At 48.6% G+C, this 26890-nt stretch overlaps 1 protein-coding gene across 7 annotated transcripts in view; it reads right to left on the bottom strand.

Annotated features, from left to right (window-relative positions):
• The window catches only part of SLC25A48 (solute carrier family 25 member 48), a 55427-nt gene extending 32834 nt beyond the window's left edge, over positions 1-22593 (bottom strand). For 6 of the 7 annotated variants that reach the window (XM_063706785.1, XM_063706788.1, XM_004042543.5 and 3 more), the window contains exons 1-4: positions 22363-22570; positions 14831-14874; positions 6789-6860; positions 4460-4718 (exon numbers count right to left, since the gene is read on the bottom strand). In XM_063706785.1, coding sequence (XP_063562855.1) covers positions 4460-4718; positions 6789-6860; positions 14831-14874; positions 22363-22408 — 421 coding nt within the window. In that variant the 5' untranslated portion in view covers positions 22409-22570. Of the gene's footprint in view, positions 1-4459; positions 4719-6788; positions 6861-14830; positions 14875-22362 lie in introns of all 7 variants that reach the window. The other variant, XM_055386662.2, reaches the window with a different exon arrangement.
• Positions 22594-26890: the final 4297 nt, after the last annotated feature.

Here is a 26890-nt window from a genome sequence, read left to right as displayed (position 1 = left end):
TTCAGGATCCCCTATCACTCAGGGCCTGGTATGACACCATTCTAGCATACTGTACAGAGAAAGCTGGAGTGGAGGTGGGCAGGACAGAGGATAGAACAAAAAGTTGTCAAGAAACCTTCAAATGTCCCAGACCTTCTTAAGGAAAGTATTTATTGGGAAACACCTCCCTTGGTGTCCCAGCTGGGTGAGGGCCCCCAACAGATACTTGCAAACAGATATTCGCAAAGCTACCCCCATTTCCTCCCCTTCCAGGGACAAGGTGCCAGGTGGTAAAGGAGGCGGGGCTGCTTCCAGCAGCCAAAAAGCCTCATTGCTGAGCCTTTTCCAACACCCGAACCCCAAACAGTTTTAAGACGTATGGAGATTTCCTTTCCCCTAAGGCAAGCTTTTCTGAAACAGTCAGGATAGAGCAAAGAGCCAGCACAGGGGCCTGGATGCCTGGGTTCTCAGCCTGCTCATGACAGCCTTCATTCCTCTACATCTTTGCTTATGCCTCTGGGATGGGACAGATCAGCAAAGTTCAAACATTCCTCAGAGGTGCCACCCTTGAATCAAATTGAATTGTGCCAAGACATGACTCAATATGCTGAAGATGAAGGTGAAGAACTGCCGGCCCTGTGTCTCCCTGATGGCCCCATTTGTTTTCCTGCGTCTCCCCACGTGCTGCAGTGGCCATGAGCCTTGGAGCATGTGACACACAGCCTTGGGGCAGCCAGGCCTCAGGCCCTCCATGCACCCCAGCAAGGAGCAGCAGCACCATGCTTAGAGCATGTGCAGACCCTGTCCTGGGCAGCTCCGGGGCTGGGGCAGGAGATGCTAGGCTGGGATGCTCCTGAGTGAGCTGCTGGGGCTCTGACCATGATACATGCTGAAACCCAGCCTCCCTGGGCAGAGGGGTCACACAGGGGCTACTCAGAAGGCTGCCAGGGAGAGAAGTCTTCTCCACAAGGGCCAAGATCAAGCTGGAGACTGTCAGCCCCATCAGATGTCTGAGGTGACAGGAAAGGACTCTGGGTCCATTTCTTCCATTGCACAGGAAAGGACTATGGGTCCAGCCTTTCCATTACACAGAAAAGGAGCATGAGCCTCAGGAAGGGCAGTATCTAACCTGAGGAGACAGGGGACTGGGTGGTAGAGCTGAGAATCAAAGTACCTCAAGGTACTGAAATACATCTCCTACCACTGCAAGCCTATCCTTCCTCCAAAGCCGGCACTCTCTCTGCTCTGCACAGCAAGTGACTTCCTGTTTTTTCTACCCTCCTTTGGGAAAGCCACTGCCAGGAAAGATGCAAAAAACTCTTTCCCAGCAAGGAGGAATGAGAGATGAGGGTTTGTGGTGCAGAAATTGCTACATCGCACAACAAGAAGTGAAGCTCTAACAGGAAAGGCAAGGGCTGAAGGACAGGCAAGGGAGGGTAACGGCAGGAGACAGGTGGTCAGGAGCAAGACCTCGCCTGCTGCACTTCCTGGCATGTGGGCCAGGTGAGGTCGGGACTCTGGGGTTTTGGATGAGACATACATGCATATGAGTCCCAGCTCAGCTGGGGCTAGCTTTGTGTGGATGAGACCAGTGTGTTCACACAAGCACCATGCTTGGCTTAGTGCTTTGCTGTTGCCATTTTAAAATATGGCATAATTTTTGAACAAGGGGCCTTAGCATTTTGTACTGGGTACTGCAATATTTGCCTGCAGAAACCTCCCATGCCTCACTCTCACTGGTGGCTCTCACTCACCAGTGGCTAATCGTGTGTTCTTGAGTAACTACCTTAACCTCTGGGAGCCTGTTTTCTCATCTGTAAAATGGAGATAGCAGCATCTGCCTCACAGAATTGTTACAAGATGAATTATGAGAACATATGCAAAGGTCCTAGAGAGTACCTGCCACATACCAAATACTTAATCAATGACAGTTACTGCATCAGATTAAATAGTAATAAAACCACACCTTGTTTGATTGTACTTCACTTCATTTCACTTCCCAGATATTTCATTTTTTACAAATTGAAGGTTTGTGGTCAGCTTGAGTCCAGCAAGGCTATCGGCACCATTTGTCTAACAGTATGTGCTCACTTCCTATCTCTATGTCACATTTTCATAATTCTCACAATATTTTCAACCTCGTCATAATCATTATATCTGTTATGATGACCGGTGATCTTTGATGTTACTAATATCATTGTTTGGGGGTACAACAAGCTGTGTCCATATAAGAGAGTCAGCTTAATCATGGTTGCTCTGACTGCTCCACAGACAAGCCAGCCATTCCCTATCTGTCTGCCTCTCCTCAGGCTGCCCTGTTTCCTGAGACACAACAACATTGAAATTAGGCCAGTTTGTAATTCTACAATGACCTCTAAGTGTTCAAGTCAAAGGAAGACTCATAGATGTCTCACTTTAAATCAAAAGCTAGAGATGATTAAACTTAGTGAGGAAGTCATGTTGAAAGCGGAGACAGGTCAAAAGCTAAGCCTCTTTTGCCCAAGAGTTAGCCAGGTTGTCAATGCAAAGGAAAAATGCTTGAAGAAAATTAAAAGCACTACTCCAATGAACACACAAATAATAAGATAGTGAAATATCCTTATTGCTGGTATGAAGAAAGTTTGAGTAGTCTGGATAGAACATCAAATCAGCCACAACTTTCCCTTAAGCCAAAGCCTAACTCAGAGCAAGGACATAACTCCCCTCAATTCTCTGAAGGTGGAGAGAGGTGAGGAAGCTGCAGAAGAAAAGTTTGAAGCTGGCAGTGGTTGGTTCATGAGGTTTAAGGAGAGAAACCATCTCCACAACATAAAAGTGCAAGGTGAAGCAGCAAGTGCTGATGTAGAGCCTGCAGCAAGTTATCCAGAAGATCTAGCTAAGAGAATTGATGAACATGACTATACTCAACAACAGGTTTTCAATGTAGACAAAACAGCCTTCTATTGGAAAAAGATGACTTCAGGACTTCATAGCTAGAGAGGAGACGTCAATGCCTGGCTTCGAAGTTTCAAAGGACAGGCTGACTCTCTTGTTAGGGACTAATGCAGCTGGTGACTTTAAGTTGAACCCAGTGCTCACTTACCATTCTGAAAATCCTAGGGCCTTTAAGAATGATAATCAATCTGCTCTGTGTGTTCTAGAAAAGGAACAACAAGGCCTGGATGACAGCACATCTGTTTACAGCATGGTTTCCTGAGTATTTTAGGTCCGCTGTTGAGACCTACTGCTCAGAAAAGAATATTCCTTTCAAAATATTACTGCTCATTGACAATGCACCTGGTCACCCAAGAGTTCTGGTGGAGATGCACAAGGAGATGAATGTTGTTTCCAGGCCTGCTAACACAGCATCCATTCGGCAGCCCATGAATCAAGGAGTGATTTTGACTTCCAAGTCTTGTTACTTAAGAAGTATATTTCTTAAGGCTATAGTTGCCATAGATAGTTATTTTTCTGATGTATTTGAACCAAGCAAATTGAAAAACCTTCTGGAAAAAATTCTAGATGCTCTTAAGAGCATTTGGGGTTCATGGGAGGAGGTCAAAATAGCAATGTTAACAGGAGTTTGGAAGTAGTTAACCCCAACCCTCACAGATAATTTCAAGAGCTTCAAGGCTTCCATGGAGGAAGGAACTGTAGATGTGGTGGAAAAAGCAAGAGAACTAGAATGAGAAGTAGAGGCTGAAGATGGGGCTGAATGGTGCAATCTCATGATAATATTTAACAGATGAAGAGTTACTTCTTATGGATGAGAAAGACAGTTTTTCTTCAGATGAAATCTACTAGTGGTGAAGATTCTGTGAATGTTGTTAAAATGACAGCAAAGGATTTAGAATATCCATAAACGTAGCTGATAAAGCAGCGTCAGGGTTTGAGAGGACTGACTCTAATTTTGAAAGAAGTTCTACTGTGGGTAAAATGCCATCAAACAGCGTCTCATGCTATAGAGAAAACTTTTGTGAAAGGAAGTCAATGGATATGGCAAACTTCATTGTTGTCTTATTTTAAGAAATTGCCACAGCCCAGCCAACCTTCAGCAACAACAACCCTGATCAGTCAGCAGCCATCAACATCGAGGCAAGACCCTCCCCTGGCAGAAAGATTACGACTCGCTGAAGACTCAGATAATTGTCAATAATTTTTAGTACTAAAGTATTTTTAAATTAAGGTATATATACTTATTTAAAACATAATGCCATTGCACACTTAGACTACAGTATAGTCTAAACATAACTTTAAATGCACTGGGAAACCAAAAAGTTCATGTGACTTTTATTGTGATATTTGCGTTATTGCAGTGGTCTGGAACCGAACCCATGTTTCCGAGGTATGCCTGTAATTACGGACTACTAGGTGACAAGGTAGATGCCTTGCTCAATAAAAGGATTTTAACAACCATGTCCCAGATCCCACAAACCAGGAAAGGGCCACAAGTCCCAGACACCAGCCTCCGCTCCCCTGGCCTCTTACCGTCCCCTCTTACCGTCCCGAAACGGTTGTGTCTGCATCTGCAACCGGATCTTGATGAGGTCCACGGGCCCTCCCAGCCCGACAGAGACCACGCCGGCCACCATGCTGGCCAGGAGCAGGTCTGACAGCGTGCGGGGAGGACTGGCCTCTGGCTCCCCGCAGCGGTGCTGGCTGAGGAACCGCTGCGTGTTACTGAAGACCCCAAACACCACGGAGTTGTAGACGGCAATGCTGGCGAGGGGGAAAGACATGCCCTTGAAGAAGCCGAACACCTGCAGTGAAAACCAGAAGGAAGAGGCGTGAGGACCCGGGGCTGCCGTCGCAGAACCTGCAGGCTGACGGGGTACACCACCGGACACATCTGCCCATGTGTCCATGAAGAGAGGGGAAGAGGGTGCTGATGCGACAGGAGGTAGCGGGTGGGGAACCACTCAGGGGCAGGCATTCTTGCTCCGAGGACAGCCCGGCTTCTGCAGGCCGCTTTGTTTCCTGTGGGTTGTGTCCTGGCCTGGAACCCACACATGCCATGCATGCGCCAGGAGGGGCAGTGATCTTGGGCTGGAAAGAAGTCAGGCTGTGGCCAAGGGGGATCCTGAGGAGACCTTAGGAGCAGTGGGCTGGCCAAGCACCACACACCCCCACCTCATATACCACAACAGAAACATTCTCCAGGCACTGGCCGGGGGCCAGGCCCTGGGGAGCAACCACAAGGAAGAAACGGCCTCCGCCCTCACTGAGCTCATAATCTGGGGAAAGTGAGGTGTGGAACAGACAAATTGACAGGCAGTTACAACATAGGCAGTCTACTAAGCCTGTGGTGTAAGACAGGGGTTCCCTAGACCCCCGAGGGGTGCCTGGGCCAGCCTCTAGATGAGTGCCCATGAGCATGGGTGTCTTCTGACAGAAGTGGCTGAAGGGGCCACATAAGGACACAGGATGCGCACACACAGGCTGCAGGAGGCTGAGGAAGGGGTGCTGCAGGCCGGGTTCGGTCCCTTCCACACGGCATTCTTGATGAACACCACAGATGTGCTGAGGAAAACCGGAAAATTCCACAGGCCCTTGGAGGAGTCAGAGCAGCACACGCGTGCCAAATCAAATGTGAGAAAGTACTGGGAAGCTATTGTGCAGACTCCAGGCTGTGCACAAACCCACTAGTCCTCACTGCGCACACTGTACCCTGGCTGCCAGAGGCAGGATGCCTCACATACACCTGCACACGCACACACACATGCATATATACACACGTATGCACGCACACACACACGTGAACACACCCTGCTTCATACTCTTCTTCCATCACAAGATCCTTCAGATAACTTGGGATGTGGCTTAGCCATGGGCTGCTATGTCTCAGAGAAACCGCCCGCAGTCCCCACCAAAACCCCAGAGCTGGGACACAGGCTGGCAGACACTGTCGGGAACATGTGCCAAAAGGAGAATCAACAGCCGCTTTCAGGGGACTGTGGACTCCCACAGCATCACCCGGGAACACCAAGTGCTAGGCTTGCAGCGCTCGCCCCAATTTTAAAGCAGCCGATCAAGGGAGTTACACCACCACCCTGACGCAAGACACACTTCATCCGTGGGAAAACTCTAGGCGCCTGCAGGAGGCTTCCGAGCCCCAGGACACTTGTTAGGATGGAGTCCGGTGGAGACAATGGCTACAATGGGACCACATTTCCAGTGACTCAGGGAAAAGTCAGAGGGCTGCGACAGGGTTCCACCTGATGGTTTCTTTAAATCAGGTCATTTCATTCAAAATTTTAAAATTTATTCTAAATTCCACAAAGAGGGGCCTCAGAAAGTTTTCCTGAAGCACATGCTGATTCTCAAGAAGGGAACCTGATGCATCTTCTACAAAGCATCATTCGGTTTTCCCTTTGGAAAAGGAATACCTCAGGCTGCATGGTCTAAAGTGACCTGGGCGCAGGTAAACTCTGGTGTCTAGGCTTAGACACATCTGGCTCCGGCCGGGCCAGATAAAGGGAGGTCTATCAGCACACGGTTTGCCAGTCACTCATTCCTTTGTGAAAAACTGAGCCATCACCTTGTTTTTGCAGGAATTTTCCACACTGCAGCTCCAGATTCTTCAGGATTTCTCCACAGAGGTTACACAAAACTGGAGTTTTTCCTCAGTTATGCTGTGGTAGTGGCAGGGGTGAGTTTAGGTAACACATAATATTTGAGGTGTGGTGTGAGATGAAGTAGGGAAAATCAAGCTGAGTGTGAAGAGCAGGATGAGAGGCCCCCACCTGCATGCTGGTGTGGGGCTGTGGCCCTGGTCCCCAGCCTGTGGGGGCCCAGGCAGGCATCACTCCACCCGCCCAAGGGGCACTTACACTCTCCCTCCTGTACACCATGCGGATGCAGCTGAGGGTGTTTCCGTAGCCAACGCCAGCCTGCAGGCGAGTCTATGGAGAGAGGCAAGGGCATGGGTCAGCTCAGAGATCATTCATAGCCCCACTGCTCCAAAGATGCCCAGAGGGAAAGGCCCTGCTCATAGTGACCCCCGCCAGCAAAGGGTCTGGGTTTCAGTCCTGGCCAGGCTGGTGCCCTGTCTCCAGCTTGCACTGCCTCCCTCTAATGTCCCATTCAGACTCACTCAATGCAGAGAAGCCTGCTTTGCTGAGAGAATGGCAAAGGCCAGCTAGTTGTGCCGAATGATTGTATGATCCCCGTCTCTTGAGTACAAAAACCTAAACTGGGACTCTACCCTATCTGCTGTCTGTCGCTCCACCCTCCAAAATATCTTTGGGGGAGACCTGCTCTTCTTGTCCCTAGAACCACCACCCTAGGCCTCACCCCTCATCCTCACCAGAAACATGGCCTGAAGCCCTCCCTGATCTCCTGCTTCTCTCTCACTTCCTCCATTTCTCTTTGCACAACAGGCAGACTGATCATTTTCAAAGGTCAATGAAGCCTCCAGTGGCCTCCCATCAAATGTAGGATAAATTCCGCACTCTCCCTGAGCCTGGGAGGCACCTGTCTCTCACCCCACGTGCCACCTCCTCTCCCCGAGCCCTGCATGAGTTGCATGTTCCCAGACCCTAGAGCAGCAATTCTTTCCTGCCTCCAGCCAGCTGCCCCTGCTGTTCCCCACTTCTGGAAGGCTCTTCCTCCAGCTCCTGCTCATCTTTTAGGTCTGAGTCGAAAAGTCGCAGTGGCCCTATGTGTTTGATTATATAGAGTTTATGTAGGACCGCCCAACTAGGGTAGGACCACCTGTGTTACTTTCCTTCCATCCCCAGAGCTGGGCACAACCCTGGCATAGCGGCCCCTTTGCACTGACTGAACAAGGACTGTATGGCTAATGTGTGGTGGCCTCTGATGGAAGCTGGCTTTGGTGACCAGGGGCAGGAGCTGACAGGCATAGAGGGTCTGAGTAAGCCCACCGAAGAGTACCCCTGCCCTAGCCTTAGAGGGTTCCACTTCTTTTAAGACATGCAGCCTATAATTCTCCATCAAAACACTTTGTCAGCACACACAGCATGTTATGCCTGTGCATGAAGGAGCCATGAGACCACCAAAGAGGAGATACTGGCCCATCCCCATGGAACCCAGTGTGCAGTGAGGGGCTGAGACCCAGAAAAGCAGGCTAGCTCTTCACATGAACTGCCTGAGATCAGCTCTGTAGACAAGTGGAGGAGGCCCTGGAAGAGTACATATAGTTAAAATGGTGATCTCAGAGGTGAAGATCACAGGCAATGTTTTCCTGCATGGGACTTTTCTGCATTTTCCAACTTTCCTACGATAAGCAGATGTTACTTTCATTATTTTTAGTTTATGTAGTTTAAAGCTAATGTTAAGTACACAACTCATATGGAAATAAATTCTCTCAAAAACAACAACAACAACAACAAATTAATGTCACATATAAGGCTAAAGCTTCATTGGACCCACCTTCGCTGTCACCCTACTCCTCTCCTGAGTTTATGACCATGGCTAATAACGTGGCCAAGAGTTTCAGAAGCATCCATTTGAATAGTTTTATAAACATATGTAGCCATAGGAAAATATAGGAAATAGTATCACCCTGTTCATAATTATTACTTTCATAATCAGAGAAGTGTGTTTATTGACTCACTCAACCAATATTTGTTCAGGGCCTATTTTATTGGAGGCACTATTCCAATCTCAGGGAATTCAGCAGTAAAGAAACCAGAGTCTGCCTTCATGGAACTTACAACCTAGTGGAGTCAGGAAAGATGGTCAATAAAAAATAATTCCCAAGTAAATATATATTTTAGATGAAGACAAGTACTACGGAGGAAAATAAACCAAGGATAAGAAGAGCTGGGTGATAAGAAGGAAAAGGTAATTTTAAATTCAGTAGGGGAGACTCCCTAGAAGATGCAGCAAGATGAGAACTGGGCCTTCAAGGTCTTCTTGTTAAGCAGAACCACAGAGGCCTACCTCGGAGTGGGATGTCCACAACCAGGACAATGACTTGGGCCAGGTGGTGGAGGGGTGCAGGTCTCTCTCTGTGCCCCATGTAAGGCTGTCATGAGGTCCAACATTCTCGCAGGGCTGTCCCTGGAAAGTGAATCCACAAATGGCTGACTGCCACCCACCCCCTGCAACAAGTAATCAATTCCTGCTAAGAAAATTGAGTGGTTGAGTCACTCAAGCCAATAATATATGAAGTGACTCAACCTGAGAGCCAAACCTGGATCACAGAATAATTTCAAAGCCATGGAGCAAAGGTCTGTCAGGCATGCTGAGCACTTGGGTAGGCTGGCACTGAGGCCAGCAGCAAAGCCCAAGTCTCTAGGGCCCCCAGTGATAGCAGGAGAAGGCATTTATTATGCACCAACTGCATATTGACCATCATATAAAATTGACCTCACTAAATCCCACAGATGCTCTAAGGCACGGATACTGGTCCCATCTTACAGATGAACACAACTGACTACTTATATTAGTTTCCTGTTGCTGCTGTAACAAATTACCCCAAACTTCATGGCTTAAAACAGCATGAATGCATTATCTCACAGTTCTAAGACCAGAAATCTGAAATGAGTCTCAGTGGGGTAAGATCAGAATGCTGGCAAGGCAGCACTCCCTCGGGAGGCTCTTGAGGAGAATCTGTTTTCTTGTCTCCCCCAGCTTTTGGGGTTCACCCTCTTTCCCGGAGCCCCAGCATCACGTCTCCTCTTCTCTCCCTGCTTCTGTTGTCACATTGTTCTCTTCCTCTTCTGTAGGAAGAAATCTAAATCTCTCTCCACCTCCCTCTTATAAGGACACTTGTAATTACATTTAAGAACCTCCCTGATAATCCAGGATCATCCTCCCATCTCAAGATCCTTAACATAATCATACCTGCAAAGTTTTCTTTTGCCATATAAGATGACATTCACAGGTTCCACAGATGAGGACACAGGCACATCTGGGGACCATTATTCAGTCAACCACATTGCCTCACATGGTTTCCCCAGGAAGCTGGCCCCCTTGTTTTGTTCATCCCCAAGGCCTTTCACTCCACAGGACCCCAGAGGCTGCTATTCCCACCAATCTCTAGCCTACTGAGACCAAAACAAGTCCAGTCCAAGCTCTTGACCAGGTGTGACTGCCCTCAGGGTTGGGTTCTGACCTATACATAGTGTTAGGTATATAATAGATACTCAGTGAACACCTATGAAAGGCAAGAGAGAAGAGAGCTTGGTTCCCTAGCCCAGCTTCAGTGCTTTTAGTTATTATGGAAAATATCTCCAAATCTGAGGTGTCCAGAGCACTCATTTTGGGCCTACAGAATTGATGGTCTTGCCATTATCTTTCTCGTCTCTCCTGGTTATGTAGAATCAAAGCCATTTTAAGACTTGCTTAGATTTTGGACTCTTTCGCTTTTGCAAACCTGCTCATATTGTATCAAGTAAGATAAAATTAAGTATAATTGTATATATTTAATGTACATCCCATATTAATATCATCCACATAGACCTCCATGAAAGCTGAGTTGCATTTGACTATTTAACATGAGGTTATATTTTGTAAATATTTAGTGCAGCATTAATTTTGATTCTGTACTTTCCTTCTTATATACTATACTATTTTCTCAGGTCTCTGACACTTTCTTTGGTCCTTATAGAGAATGGGAGCCCTGGATTGTGTGAATGCAGTGGATACATCTTGAAGATCATGGCCCTTCATGCAATATTTAGCCCAAAACTATGAGTTTCATGTCAGGGGTGCTGTGAATCTCATGCTACTCCAGTTCATGGTTTCTCTCCCATTGGAAGCTCTCAGCATCCCAGAGCTGAAAACCCAAGGAGAAGAGGATGAGTGCTCAGTGTCAGAGGTGAAGTGGCTGAAGCCTCAGAGCTCAGAGCTGAGCCACTGCCTGGCCTGCCCCTGACCTGGCAGAGTAAGCCATGCCCTGGCTGTCCTGGGCCAAGATGCATGCCCCAGACTGGACTGGGTAGTGAGGGGGCAGCCTAGAATGGTGGGGAGCATGTTGAAGCAAAACAAGAACCCCCACTGGGATGTTCATGAGAAGGAGGCAGACACCCCCTCCCAAAGCCTGTCCATTGCAGTCCTGTCCCAGTGGTCTACAAGAGTGATCCCCAACATTTTTGGCACCAGGAACCAGTTTTGTGGAAGACAATTTTTCCAAAGACCAGGGTGGGGTGATGGTTTTGAGGTGAAACCATCAGATCATCAGGCATCAGATTCCCATAAAGAGCGGGCAACCTAGATCCCTCGCATGCGTAGTTCATAATAGTGTTTGTGCTCTTACGAGAATCTAATGCTGCCACTGATCTGAGAGGAAGCAGAGCTCAGGCAGGAATGCTCACTTACCCACTGCTCACCTCCTGCTGTGCAGCCCCGTTCCTAACAGGCCACAGGCTGGTACTGGTACGGTATGGGAGTTGGGGACCCCTGGTCTGGAGGCAGCCAAGCCCTGACTAGAAAACCTAGCCACGCTGCATCAGACATAGGCACCAGCCAGGCCTCCTCAACCTAAGACCACGCAGCCAAGGGCACAGGAATAAGCCTTTCACCTGGGTCAGCAGCACAGGCCCTTGTAGCCGGGTTCTTCCACAGGTGAGTCCCAGGACCCTAGACAAGTGACTGTCTGCCTCCCTGCACCCCAGCCTGTCTATTCTTGATAGTAGCATCATCTCGCTCATTGCTGTATCCTCAGTACCTCCATGAACAATCTTCACGACAGCCCCACCAGGGAGGTGCTACTTGCCCACTTTACAGACAAGGAATTCAAGGCTCAGGAAGGTTAAGTGCTGTGCCCAGGTCACTGGAGAGTAGGTGATAAGGCCAGGACTGGATTTCCAGTTATTCAGACTTGCCTGGCCCTTTCTTGGTGGACAGGGTCTGTTGAGAAAACATCAGCCAGAAGGAAGGAAAGAAGGTGTGCTGGAGTGCAACAGGGGCACTCAGGCTGAACAAAGACTGGATGTCATGTTTCAGGAGGGCTTCCCTCCAGAGCTTCAGGGCAGAGTGCAGAGAAGGGAGAAAGCCCAGCCTTTTCAGGCAACTGTGGCCAGGGAGCTCCACTCCTGTAAATTGTGCTAAATCCAATGGCTAGTGTCCTTAGGAAGGATGGGCAGATCTGACACACAGAGACTCAGAGGGGAGGCCATATGAAGACAGGCAGGGCCTGGAGTTACAGAGCCACTGCCCAAGGAATGCCGAGCACTGCAGCAGGCACTGGAAGCTGGTAGAGGACCATGTGGCAGGTTCTCCCTCGGAGCCTCCAGAAGGCATCAACACCTTGGTTTTGGACTTCCTACTTCCTGACTTGCGAGGAAATAAATTTCTACTGTTTTAAGCCACCCAGTTTGTGGTTATTTGTTACAGCAGCCCAAGGAAACTAATCCATACCCTCAAATTTTTACCATTAAATCTCTCACACCCAACAGTGACTTGTTACCAACTCACTTATATTAAGTCATCCTGGGTTTTACAGAAGCAACAGGCCTTTTCCTTGCCGAGATGCTGAGTCTCTGGTAGGCAGTTCCATGGTCAGTGACTGAGCATGCCACTTGGAGAATTCTTATTCATCTTTTGAGGTGTCCCACTGACCCCCAAAGAGAAATTTATAAATACCATTTAAATCAGAGAATTGAAACACATTCTCCAATTTTGGTTAAAATATTGCTGGACATTGTCACATGATGTGGTAACTGAGCAAAACTTAATATATATCGAATGATGTTGATAAAAATAGCAGCTACCGATTTTGAATCCCTGCTAGGTACCAGAAACAATGCTTATAATCTTACACTGACCCTGTAAGCCAAGGATTTGTATCGTGTTTAACGGAAGGCTATGCAATCAGGAAATGGCAAAAACAGGATTCACACCTAGAGCCTGCGTGGTTCCAAAGCCCATGCTTTCTGGCTTGGCCATGCTGCCTCCCCACTGATCCATTCTTGTGAACTGGTTTGTTGAATGAACCCTGGAGAAGACAGACTGGGAATGACTTAGGTGAGTTTGGGAGGGTGAGAATTGCCAGGAACAACCAGCACTGTCATGGAGACATTAGGGAGTGCATCTGAGTCTTCCAAGTCTTCCCAAGGCCCAGCCCTGGAGAGGTATGCAGCAGGCACCTTGAACTTGGCTGAGGTCCCAGATGGCCACTCATTCAGCAGGTACTCACCCAGGGAGGCTGTGCCCAGCCCCGTGCTGAGGTGCACTCTGAACAGGAGAGAATCAGAGGCCACAGGCTAGGGAAGCCAGGCCTGGGCACGGTAACTAGCCAGCTCTCATGGAGGGTGGAGAGGGCTCAGTGGGCAGCTACCACAGAGGTGGAAAAGGTTTCTAAGGACCTGGCTTAGCTCTGGACAGCCCTGGGGAGTGCCAGACATGTGCCCTAACTCTGGGCAGCAATGGCTCAGCCGTGATATGTTAGTAAGTCCACTTCAGACATGAACTTGCTGCACAGCCCTCCTTGGTGGGCTCTGGGACCCAGGGCCTGGGTGTGCAGGGCTGGCAGGAGGCACGCAGCAAGGCCCCTAGCACACTCTGCAATCCCATTCTCCCTGGGCCTCTCCCAGCACCTGCACCACACCACTTGCTCAGCTCACTGTGTGCATCACACACACACTGGCCTTCTTTGTTTTCCTGGAGAATGTACATCGCAGCCTGTTCCCACCCTTGGGGCTTTGCACTAGTTTGTCCCTCTGTGAATAGCACTCTGACCTCAGTTCTGCGTATCTGGCTCTTTGAGTCATCTGAGTCTCAACTTAGCTGCCTCCCTGGCAGAGAGGCCATCCCTGACTCTTCAAAATACAGAAGGCTCTCATCACTGTCTTTGCCATCACCTTGTGTTATTGTCCCCCAGCACCTACCACTGTCCATAACTGATTTGTGCATCTGTTGTGTTCCCTAATTATTGTCCATCAGTGTCCTAAAAATATCTGTCTCCTTGCCTGCCTCCCTCACTCCTGAGTCCTCAAAGCCTAGGTCAGCCCAGAAGTAAAATTTACTTTGGAGCTTTGAATCCAGCACTACAATGCCTGGCTCTGAGGTCTGGGGCAGGTTCCTAAACTCTGCACCTTACCCCCCTCCTATATAAAATGGGAAGATTATACCATTTCAGGAGGGTAGACTAAGCCTGCTTCACTCACCACTTTGTGTGCCCATCTCCCAGCACTGGGTCCTGCCTGCCATCCCACTGCATTGGGATGTCCCCTGGGGAGCCTAAACGCCCCCCTTTACTACTTAAAGTGTTTCTTCAAATATTTAAAACAGGTAGGCTGATCTTCCCATCAAGAGGGTGAGCATGGGCCCTGACCTAGGAGAGGGTCCAGTTTCATACAGGGAGCAAGATGGGGAGAAAGGACATTGCAGCAGCCATTTGAAAACAGTCTGTGAGGCTCCTATCTGTGCACAATCCAGGCAGAGCTTTAGAAACGGATCTGGAAGCCAGTCAGCAGTGAGGAGGCACAATTTATGGCTCCGTTCCCAGAGCATAGCTCTAAATTCTGCTCACCACTGGGGACGGGTGCAGGGATGGGGATGGGGTGAAAGACTGCTCCTTTGCAGCATCTCGCACCTCAGTTTTTAACTTGTTGTATGATCTGAGATGAGCCCCTTCCCCTTTCTAGGGAACATCCCAGAACAAGGGGCTTGGGTAATCCCAATGCCAGGAAGGTCCCAATAGCTCCAGAGTCCTCACACCCATGTGCATCATCAGGTAATGATAGGTTCCCATCTCCAATCTACTTCTAAAGTTCTACCTGGACCTCTGAGGGTTCTGAGTCTAAACCAGACCTCCTGGCACCCAACACCCCCTGGACTGGCAACAGAGAGTCTGCCCTGGGCAGAAGACTCTCTGAGAGATTAGAAACAGCAGGCATAGTCTCAGAGGCAGGTCAGCTCCATGCCTCTTTTTAAGAGGTAATGGGAAACATGGCTACTGTACCTTGACCGTGTCCAGAGGGTGGCCGACGATGACACTGGCTGCACCTGTGGATCAAAAAAGAATGCCTGGTAACTCAGCCCTTGGACTCCTGGCTTATACCAGCCAGCTCTTGGGACAAAACAGGCACTTGTTTAGTCAACGGTCAGTTGCTGGGGTAGGGGGAGTGGGTGGGCTCCAATGTGCTAGGCACTGGCCCACGCACCAAGGAAGGCAGAGAAAATAGAGTAAAACAAGCAATCACTCCATAAAAGGAAGGCAAAGGGACTGGGACAAGTGGATATTCACAGGCAAAAGGGTGAAAGAGTGGAGATAGACCCCCTACCTCATACCATATACAAAATTAAATCAAAATAGATCAAAGACCTAAATGGGAGAGCAAAACTATAAGATTCTTAAACTAAAACATAGAAAAAAATCTTGACCTGTGATTTGCGATGGACTCTTAGATATGATACCAAGTGTACAACCAACTGAAGGAGTGAAGGACATGCCATACCAAAATATAGCAGATGGGTGCATTGATTATTTCAAGTTGAAAAGATTGAGAAATCATAACTTCTGAAAGGTTGAACTGACCTGCCTCTTCCTGCATGCAGCAAGCAATAAAGATTCCTCTGGGAGGGGTACCCTCTCCATACCAGGGTAAGAAAATAGCCCTTATTAGCTGGGATTCGGAACTGAAGGCTGCAGTGACCCTGAATTCATACTTAATGAAGTAATCCTTATCTTCCACCTGTTTTATACCCCCCACCCACACATCTCCTAGTGACTCCTCTAGCAAAATTCCACCACCCTAGCCAGATTTTCTTTGTCCTGTCATTTCTTCTCAAATTGATCACTCTTTGTCTAAAAAGTATGAAAAGATCTTGCTTTGGCCACTTCTCCCAACTTCACTCTCTTGTGAAGATCCCTATGTCATGAAAAACTAATAAAATCTGTATTATTTTTCTCTTATTAATCAGTCTGGTGTCAATTTGGTTCTTATATTCAGCTGAAGAGCCCAGTAGGAGCTAAACAGGGGGTTGGAGGTTATCTCTAACTCCCCTACACAACACAAGAAATAATAACATTCATAAAAATTGAAAACTTTTGCACACAAAAGTGAAGACATCCTACAGAATGGAAGAAAATGTGTGGAAATCACGTATTTGATAAGGATTTAGTATTCATATATAGGAAGAACTCTTACAACTGACTAAAATAATTTTAATGGGCAAAGGACTTGCACACACATTTCTCCAAAGATGATATACAGATGACCAACAGACACATGAATAGATGCTCAACATCTGTAGTCATTTGGGAAATGCAAATTGAAAACACAATGAGATACGTCTTCACACGCACTAGGATAGCTGTAGAGAAATTGGAACTCTTGTACACTGCTAGTAGAAATGTAAAATGATACAGCCGTGGTGGAAACAGTTTGGCAATTCCTCAAAAAAGCTAAACATAGAGTTACAACCTAACCCAACAATTCAATTCCTACATATATACCCAATAACAGAAAACAGATACTAAAACAAGTACAAGTACACACACATCACGGCAACATTGTTCACAATAGCCAAAAATGCCCATCAACTGGTGTATGAATGCCCATCAACTGGTGTATGAATAAACAAAATGTGGGATATTTATACAGAGGAATACTGTTTGGCAATAAAAATAAACGAACTATTGATGCATGCTACAGCATAGATGCACCTCCAAAACATTATGCTAAATTAAAAAGGCCAGACACAAAAGGCAAGGTATTGTATAACTCTTCCTATATGAATTACCCAGAATAGGCAAATCCATAAAGACAGAAACTAAGTTAGTGGTTGCCAGGACTGGGAAGAGGTGGAAATGGGAGTGACTCTTGAAGCGTACAGCATCTTCTTTGGTCATGAGAAAAATGTTTTGGAACTAGATAGAAGTGATGGTTGCACAGTGTCGTGAATGTAATACATGCCACTGAATTATACACTTTCAAATGGTTTTCTATTATATTAATTTCAGCTCAAAAAGCGGGGTAGGGTATGTATAAAGAAAAAACCTGAAAACTTTTCAGTTACCTTCAGGTTACTTAACTTCTCTATGTCTCACTTTTAGCATGCATAGAGTGGGAATAATAACAGCACCTACCTCCTGCTTCCACGGTAAGAATGAAATTCAGTAATGCATATAAAATACCTAGCAGAGAGCCTGACACCTATAGATGCTCAAATGTGAGTGATGTCACCATAGAATTTTTTAAAAGAAGACCTCTTTGGAAAAGTGATGAATACACTGTACCTTTTCACAGAAAAAAATACCTACACACACACACTCACAAGACCTGTACAATTTGAAGAGAACCAAGGCTGCCCCAAGGCCACTTAGATTAAGAAGCCCTTTGTATTAGTTTGTTCTCATGCTGCTATCAAAGACATGCCCAAGCCTGGGTAATTTATAAAGGAAAGAAGTTTAATCAACTTACAGTTCCACATAGCTGGGGAGGCCACACAATCATGGTGGAAGGTGAAGAAGGAGCAAGTCATGTCTTACATGGCAGAAGGCAAAAAGAGAGCTTGGGGAACACCCCTTTATAAAGCCATCAAGTCTCATAAGACTCATTCACTACCACAAGAACAGCACAGGAAAACTCGCCCCCATGATTCAATTACCTCCCACTGGGTCTTTCCCATGACACATGGGTCTCTCCCATGACATATTATGGGAGCTATAATTCAAGATGAGATTTGGGTGAGGACACAGCCAAACTATATCATTCCACTCCTGGCCCCTCCCAAATCTCATGTCCTCACATTTCAAAACAAATCATGCCTTTCCAATGGCGCCCCAAAGTCTTAACTCATTTCAGCATTAACTCAAAAGTCCACAGTCCAAAGTCTCATCTGAGACAAGGCAAGTCACTTCCACTTATAAGCCTGTAAAATCAAAAGCAAGTTAGTTACTTCCTAGAAACAATGGGGGTACAAGCATTGGGTAAATACGCCTGTTCCAAAAGGGAAAAATTGGCCAAAACAAAGGGGCTACAGGCTCCATGCAAGTCCAAAATCCAGTGGGGCAACCAAATCTTAAAGCTCTGAAATGATCTCCTTTGTTCCATGTTTCATATCCAGGTCCCACTAACGCAAGAGGTGGGTTCTCATGGTCTTGGGCAGCTCCATCCTGTGATTTTGCAGAGTACAGCCTTCCTCCCAGCTGCTGGCATGAGTGTCTCCCAGGAGTTAGCAAATGCTATCAACATAGCTCATCTGCATGCCCCACTGCAAAGGAAAGTGCTCTGAGAGGTCACCATCGGGGAAGGAACTGAGGGAGAAAGGAAATGGGGTTTCTTTTTAAAAAAATAATTTTATAAAAAATTATAATGCCCATGAGGCTGGCAATGAGTGTCTGTGGCTTTTCCAGGTGCATGGTGCAAGCTGTAAGTGGATCTACCATTCTGTTGTCTGGAGGATGGCGGCTCTCTTCTCACAGCTCTACTAGGCATTGCCCCAGTGGGGACTCTGTGTGGGACTCCCACCCTACATTTCCCATCCACACTGCCCTAACAGAGGTTCTCCATGAGGGCCCCACCCCTGCAGCCAACTGCAGCAAACTTCTGCCTGGACATCTGGGCATTTTCATACATCCTCTGAAATCTAGATGGCTGTTCCCAAAGCTCAATTCTTGACTTCTATCCACCCGCAGGCTCAACACCACGTGTAAGCTGCCAAGGCTTGGGGCTTGCACCCTCTGAAGCCACAGCCCAAGCTGTACCTTGGCCCCTTTCAGCCATGGCTGGAGTGGCTAGGACACAGAGCACCAAGTCCCTAGGCTGCACAGAGCAGAGGTCTCTGGGCCCAGCCCAGGAAACCATTTTTTCCTCCTAGGCCTCTGGGTCTGTGATGGTAGGGGCTGTCGCCAAGGTCTCTGACATGCCCTGCAGATATTTACCCCACTGTCTTGGTGATAAACATTTATCTCCTTGTTACTTATGCAAATTTCTGCAGCAGGCTTGAATTTCTCCCCAGATAATGGGTTTTTATTTTCTATTGCATCATTAGGCTGCAAATTTTCCAAGCTTTTATGATCTGCTTCGCTTTTAAACATAAGTTCCAATTCCAAACCATATCTTTGTGAATACATAAAACTGAATGCTTTTAGCAGCACCAAAATCACATCTTGAATGCTTTGCTGCTTAGTAATTTCTTCCACCAGATACCCTAAAACATCTCTCTCAAGTTCAAAGTTCCACAGATCTCTAAGGCAGGGGCAAAATGTCACCAGTCTCTTTGCTAAAACATAGCAAGAGTCACCTTTATTCCAGTTCCCAACAAGTTCCTCATCTCCATCTGAGACCATCACAACCAGGACTTCATTGTCCATATCACTACCAGCATTTTGGTCAAAACCATTCAACAAGTCTCTAGGAAGTTCCAAACTTTTCCACATTTTCCTGTCTTCTTCTGAGCCCTTCAAACTGTTCCAACATCTGCCTGTTACCCAGTTCCAAAGTTGCTTCCACATTTTCAGGTATCTTTACCGTAACATCCCACTCTACTGGTACCAACTTACTGTATTAGTCCATTCTTATTCTGCTAATAAAGACGTTACTGAGACTGGGTAATTTACAAAGGAAAGAGGTTTAATTGACTCACTGTTCTACATGGCTGGGGAGGCCACACAATAATGGTAGAATGTTAAAGAGGAGCAAAGTCACATCTTACATGGTGCCAGGGAAAAAGAGAGCTTGTGTAGGGAACTCCCCTTTATAAAGCCATTGGATCTCACGAGACTTATTCACTACCATGAGAACGGCATGGGAAAGCCTGTACCCATGATTCAATTACCTCCCACAGGGGTCCCTCCCATGACACGTGGAATTATGGGAGCTACAATTCAAGATGAGATTTGGGTGGGGAAACAGCCAAACCATATCAGCCTTGTTATAGCAGTTAGTGACTGAAATTGAAAGGGAAACTGTTCTTCAAAGACAAATTCCCGAGAACACTGAGGAGGAAGGAAATATCTGTGTTAGTAGAGGTGATTTAACCAGGTAGCTAAGGGCTCCTGGAATATTAGATATTTATAGGGACAAAGAAACCAGCTAATCCCAGAACAATGATTCCCCGGGTCCAGAACCACCTGTCCCCTCTTATCCCCTCCTACCTACTAAACTGGGCAGAGGCAGAGAGGTGATGGCAGTAATTAACCCTTCCCAGTAGTGGGGGGAGGAGCGCTGGTCCTCAGGCTCCATGGCTTCCCCCATAGTGAGTGCACACATCCTTCAGCTCAAGGCAGGCTTAGATCCAGCCTTGGGCCAACATCTCCCTGCCACTTATTAGCCCACCCATCTGAAAGCAGGGGATTTGAGATTAAAAAATGGGATTATAAGGTCAGTGATTTCCAGACCTTGGCACTTCACAAACCAGTAAAATCTCAAACAACATGTGTGTGTGTGGGGGGGGATAATATCAAAAAAAGGGCAAAATTTTGTTATGCAAGGTTGTTCAGAAAGAGTTAAGATGAAATTAAGATGGCAGATTCTGGTGCCAGGCAGCCTGGGTTGGAATCCTGGTGCCAATGCTAAATACATGGTCTTAGGCAAGTCAGTGAATTTCTCTGTATCTCAGTTTCCTCATCTGTAAAATAAGGATGCAACGGTACCTACCTCTTTGGGGTTGTTATAATAATTAAAGAACTATACATAAACTGACACAAGAGATCACATATTGCAAGATTCAATTGACATAACATATACAGGAAAGGCAAATTTACAGAAAGGAGATTAAGGAGAGGGAACAGCATTCAACTTCAAATGAGGGATCTTACTGGGGGATGAAAATGTTCTAAAACAAATTTATGGTGATGGTTGCACCTCTTTGTAAAATTACTAAAAGACATTGAATTGTACATTTGAAATGGGTGAATTTTATAATACATAAAATAAACCTTGATAAAATTGTTTTAAAAGAATACATATAGCACTTAAACTATACCTGGCACCTAGTAAGTATTCAAGTGTAGTAAACACTTGCCATCATTTCATGGAAGCCAAAAAAAAAAAGCCATGTTATTAGTTCGGTGCAAAAGTAATTGCGATTTTTGCCATTACTTTCAATAACATCACCAAAGTAAGGACCAGAATAAAGCACAAAAATCCCCTACTTGCTGTGAGTTGGGGAGGGTTCACATGTTATCACGTTTGGGGATGGGGAGGGGTATCAGAATCTTGGAACTACTCTGACTCAGCCCTACCTTCCAGGGCATTTTTCAAACCAAGCCATTTGCATCCCTACTGAAGGTGGTCTGCTTATTTAAGGGGCAGCCCACAGAAGTGTCTCCTCTCTCTGCCTGCCCCGCTGAATGGTGGAATAATTGTCCAGTCAAAAAGGGCCTGGATATGCCCAGCGAGCCTCAGGCTGCAGCCCCCTAACTGGGAAAGTTAGGAGAGGCGGGTCTCAGCCCCACCCAAGGGCATCTGTGCCAACAGACTTACTCAAGGTGAAAGGAGCCACCTCTGCTCAGGAAGGTGTGAAGCAGGGCCCTGAAGCCACCGGTCTCGGGAGAGAGGTGGTCTCCTGCTAGGTAGGAGGGGAGGAGTTGGGATCCAATCTGGTTTGTTGTTCTTTTCATCTTATTTTATCCCCCCCTTGGTGAGGGGCTACATTTGCCAACATCCCTTTTAGGATAACCCTTTTAGATGGGTCCAAAGACTTTTTTTTCTTTCTTTTTCTTTTTTTTTTTTTTTTTTTTTTTTTTTTTTTTTTTTTACAATTAGCAAAGTCCCTCAAACTTCCCTCTTTCCTAATAGCTGAGAAAAGAGGGATAGACCAATTGGAAAGAAAAATGGAGAAGCAAGGAAATGAATGCAACTCTCGCCCAGGCAATCCACCCCAGGCCCAGTAAAAGAGTGGCTTCGGGAGCTGTGGCGAAGGGATCGGCAGACCCAACAGTGCCCGGAGAAGGGGCCTTGGAGGTAGGCGATGGCTGACGGTTGGCGGCGGCTGAAGGCAATAAGTGCTCCTCGCAGCCTGGCAATGGGCACCTGCAGCCGGCGCTCCGCTCCCTGCTGTGAGAGCTCTGCTCCCTCCAGTCGGGACGCCCCGTTGGGCCGGCCTAATCTCGAAGCCTGGCTCCCCACCACCCTGCGCCCCGGGGTCAGCAGCCAAGCGCTACCCTCATACATAAGTTCCCGCGAGCCACGTCCGCAATTCAGGTGTGCACCAGGTCACTGAAGGGTGTGTGCGCCGCCAGGAGCCTCCATTGGCTGTGGGCTTTTACGAGCTGTTTAATCATTACCTCATCAAGTCCCACGGATCCTAACTTAATGAGCAAATCAGAAGCTCAGCCCGAATCGCTGTGAAGCTCTCAGAATTTAGCTCTGGCAACTGCAAGACCACCAGGGGGATCTCGGGGCCGGGCACTCCCCAAAGCAGGCTGCGCGCACAACGGGGAGCGGGATGGCAGCGCACAGAGGCAAAGTTTCCTCAGAGCATAGAGACAAACTCCGCCAGGCTCGCTCTCTCTGACCGGGGGTCCCCGGTAAGCACACTCACCTCCGATCCAGCCCGCCGCAAAGTCTTCCAGCTGGAAGCTTCCCATGGCCGGTGCTCGGCCTCGCCCTCCCGGAGCCGGGGCAGTGCCCACTTAGAGTCAGTGGGGCATGGCCCGCGGGCGCCAGCGCGCCGCAAGACCGAAGTCGGAGTCTCGAGCACGCCGCAGGTCCTACTCCAAACCCAGTCCCCCAGTCACCGGCTGCGCGGGCTGCCGCGCTCACCTCTCCAAGTGCGGGAGGGCGGCTGACATCACGCCCCCAGTGGACCTTAAAGGCACAGCACTCTGGGTGGATAAGGGTGCGCTCCGCGCGGCTCATCCCAGACACAAAGAGGCAAGGGTCATCAACTGAAATTCTCTTAGTCCTCCCTTCTCCGGGTTATCCTCTTCCTTGCCAACTTCAGAGCCTCAGCGCCTTTGAACTGAAAGTGCCAGCCGCCCATCCAGAGACGGCAATGCGCATATCTCCCTGTGCTGTGCTGACAATGCTGATTCCAATCAGCTGTGGACTCTCTCCCATCCCAACTCTGGGCAGTGATGCCTTTTTGTTCATCTCAGCCATGTCCCACTCAGTACCCCGTGCCCAGAGCAAGCACCTGGTGGTTCAGGGTCATGTCTAACTTTCAGCTACAGCTCTCTAGGGGCCCAGCTCCCTGCCTGGCCCTGGCTCAGCCTACACTGTCCGCCCTGGGCCAACAGAAGGCAGAGGTGGTCCTCTGTACCTCAAACTCCCTCTCTGTAGGCAGACCCTACATTCAGCCAGGCCCCAGGCCAGGGGTCCGTGCTCATTGGAGAAGTGGCCTGCTGTGCGGAGAGGCTTTTGATTTCAATGAGAGTGTCTTTCCTCCCTTTCTAAAGAAGACTCGAAGCCCCCCAGCGTTTTGCTAGTTTCCAGCAGGGACTCAGCTGTGGGTCTCAGCCAAGACACCCCAAGGTTGACAAGAATGGTGAAGGGTATGGTCAGGAGGAAGGGGCCTCTGCTGGGCCTGCTCTTGTCCCACTGGGAATATTCATGTCACGTCATCCAGGTTAATATGCAGTGACAGCCAGCCAGACCTCCTTATTCCAAAGCAAGACAGAGCCTGACCACTGAAGCTTGATCCTACAAAGGCCTGTCCACTGAGGAGTGGGGACTTGGAGGTGAAGGGACCTTCCTGCAGCATCACTCCCTCCCCTGCCCCGGCACACAGAGAGTGGACCTGTGTCGGGAGAGGACGGCCCGGGATGGAGTCGCCGGCCTGGCTAGGGAAGTATTGCAAAGTTCCAGGGAGGAGTGGAAGCATCACACCCCATCCTGGCACCTCAACTTCCTGCTGCTTATGGTGACCCACTCAGTCTTGAGGCTTCAGAGTTGCCATCAGCATCAACCCCAAGCTGTGCCCTGCCATGCCCAGGATATATGCCTAGGGCTGCTATGAGAAATGCAGGTCTCTGAAGAGTGGCCTTTTAGTGAGTTCACCATTGGAATGCATCCACAAGTGGAAAGCCTGACAATTCTCAAAACCCACTCCTTTGGAAGACCACCTAAGGGGTGCCAGGCAGATTGTCATCCCCTCAGTCCTGTGTCAGCACCAATTGAGGAGGTCTTAAGTTGGCAGGCAGTGTCCCTGGCAGCCCAGGATGGCCTCCCAGGCCCAGAAAGCTGCTGCTTGAACTACTAACAAGTTGGAGCAGAGCAGGAGTGGGTTGCTTTCCAAAATGAATTACTGTGCTCCATTCCCATATGCATGCCACAAACCTGCCCATGGGGCGCATCACCCAGGGAAGTGAGGGGAGGACCCTAGGTTTACCAGCAACCATGGCCAGGCCTGGAGAATCCCAGACCACAGGGCTATGAGCCCAGGCAGAATGCTGGCTCTGTGGCCAGGATCTAGGCCATCCCTTCTTCCTGGCCTTCGCACTTCAGAGCACCATTTGCAGTGTGCTGCCATTCACATTTGCATTCTACACTCGGGAGAGGGCAGGGCAGCTACTGGCCATTACACAGAGAAAGAAACTCCACAGAGATCCACTCTCTGCATGACTAGGGCCAGAAAGCAACCCCGTTTTCTTTCTCCCTCAGTTCCTTCCCCAATGATGACATCTCAGAGCACTTTCCTCAGTAGCAGGACATGCAGATGGGCTACGCTGATAGCATTTGTTAACTAGTGGCCCACTCCCCATTTCTTATTTACCCTTTCAGGCCACAGCAATTTCCTGAGCATCAGTCTGTGCTAGTGCCTTGCTTTGGGGAAAGTCTCTGTTTGAGAGGAGACAATCCATCTGAGATACTACACAGAGGTGGCTGTAAGAGCACTGGAGAGGGAGTCCATCGTTCTACAGGAAGCAATCAGGGAAGGCTCTCCAAACTTGGAGTCTCCTGGCTGCACCTTTAGTCTACACAGCCCCACAGCTCCCACCTCCCCAACCACTCTCTCAGGCAAGCCAACAATCCCCTCCCCGTGTCCACCTGCCACACTCAGGCAGCAAAGGCCTGGGTCAGCTGTCCATGCCTGACCTGCTGCAGTGAAGGCGCTGCCCATGCTGCCTGCTCCCCTCTGCTTCCAGATTCCTGCCCTCACCCAGCTTTCCTCCTGCTTCTCCAGCTGTTCTCATCTTCTTCCCTGGTGCCATGGCCCCTTCTCATGCTTAGGTGTGAATTCCTCAGGGCCCCATCTGGACCCTCACCCACCCGTACCTCCCATCTCTCAGCGTATAACCCCCACACCTTGCTTCAGAGTCCAGACATCCCTCTACTCAACACCTCCACCTGGGTGGCTCGGGTCATCTTAGCGCATCCCTCGATGAACTCTCTCTTCCTCCTCCAGTGCCTCTTCAACTTAGAGAAACACACCTCCACCCAGTGGCCACCCAAAACAGAACCTTGGATGCCATCCTCCATTTCTCTCTCCCAAGGTCTTATCCCACCAGCCGCAAAGTCCTGAGTGTCCATCCCCTCAATGACACCCAGCCCTCATTGCTGTCTCCGAATGTGGCTCAGCCCAGCCCTGTGCCACTGCCCTGCCTGGATCACAGTGGACACGGGTTCCTGGGTCCCTCTGCCCCTGTCCTACTGCCCCAGTGAGCTTCTGAAACTTTGAATCTGCTCAGTTTAGTGAACTTTGATGACTTTCTGTGATCTTGAGCATAAATTCCAATTCCCCAGTGTGTTGTGTGTAGCTCAGTAGGACTAGGTCTGGCTGCTTTTCCACTTTGCACCTCAATGTCTCACATTCTGTGCATGTGTGTGACTGCGCACGTGCTATTCCCTTGTGGGGAACACCCTCTCCCTCCTCCCCTGGCTAATCCTTGCCCCCTTCTTCTTTAAGACTCAGTTCAGCTGTCACCTCCTGACAGGCCTTTCTTGAAGGCCTTCCTCATCACCCTATGCCACATGGGATCTTCGAGATCTCATCTGTGTTTCCTGAATATTCTGAGCATATCTGTATCTCTGCTGTCAGACTCAATGGTTGATTGTCTTCCCATCCAGACTGTGAGCCCACTGAGAAGAGAGTACTGCCTCATTCTGCATTGGACCTGCAGAGCCTGGCGCAGTCACTGCTTAGTCAGCTGGGCCTTAAATGAGGAGACATGGGGAAAAGTCTGAAGTTCCTGCTGGTGGCTGGCAGACAAGGAGGGTGTCTGGATACAAGACAGAGCTGAAGAGGTGGCCACATCACTCCCAGGTGTGAGGACTCCCCCTGGCCTTTCCTGGAGCATCACAGAAGCCCGGCTTCTTTCAGGCCCTCAAAGGTACCAGCCACATTTCCCCCACAGAGCTTTTGCACTGATCACTCCCTCCACCTGCAGCTCCCTCTGCCTGCCCTCCTCATAGCTGACTCCTACCTCCTTCAGATCTATGCCAAAGCATCTTCTGCATGAGGAGGCCTCCCCAGGCCCCTCATGGGAGATCACGACCTCGTTGCCCTCTCTCAAGGCACCCCTGCTTCTTTTTCCAACTCTCACTATGCCGCTCAGTCCTTGTGCAATGCTTGGTTGCTCCAGGAAGATAGATAGGACCCGTCTGACCTATCTGCCACCGTGACATTTTCGGGCTCTGCCACAGAGCAGGCAGACAGCAATTACTCAGGACCGAGTTCAAAGGATTAATGAAACCGGACCACGGGCTTGTGCTGTCTTTCTTCTTTGAGTGTTTGCCCCAGCTGCATCATTCCTGCACTGGCCTCAGACAACGGGAGCTCTGAGCTCCCTCCTTGACTCTGATGGGAAGGAAAAGGAGCACACGATTTTCGAGCTTCTCATTGGGAGCAGGATTTCTTCCTTTGTTGATGGCACTTTGGGAAGGTATGTGCAGAGCATGTGCAGACTGAATCTGGCCCATCACCTATCTTGAGGCTGGCAGTCAAGAAACAGAGGTAAGTGGCTGTGAAGTGAGGGGGTGAAGCAGCTGGCGGGAAGGCTGGGCTGCCTGGGCTCTGGTCCTAGTGCTGCTGCTGCCTCTCTGGGCATCTTGGGAAAGTCCAGGCCTTAATTCTTCCTCTATTTTTTGGAAGGTAAGGACGATCTCCTCTTAGGTGGTGTCTGCAGAAG

The sequence above is a fragment of the Gorilla gorilla genome, chromosome 4 (assembly GCF_029281585.2).
Source record: "Gorilla gorilla gorilla isolate KB3781 chromosome 4, NHGRI_mGorGor1-v2.1_pri, whole genome shotgun sequence".
NCBI lineage: Eukaryota > Metazoa > Chordata > Mammalia > Primates > Hominidae > Gorilla > Gorilla gorilla.
This window is presented reverse-complemented; position numbering and strand designations above follow the sequence as displayed.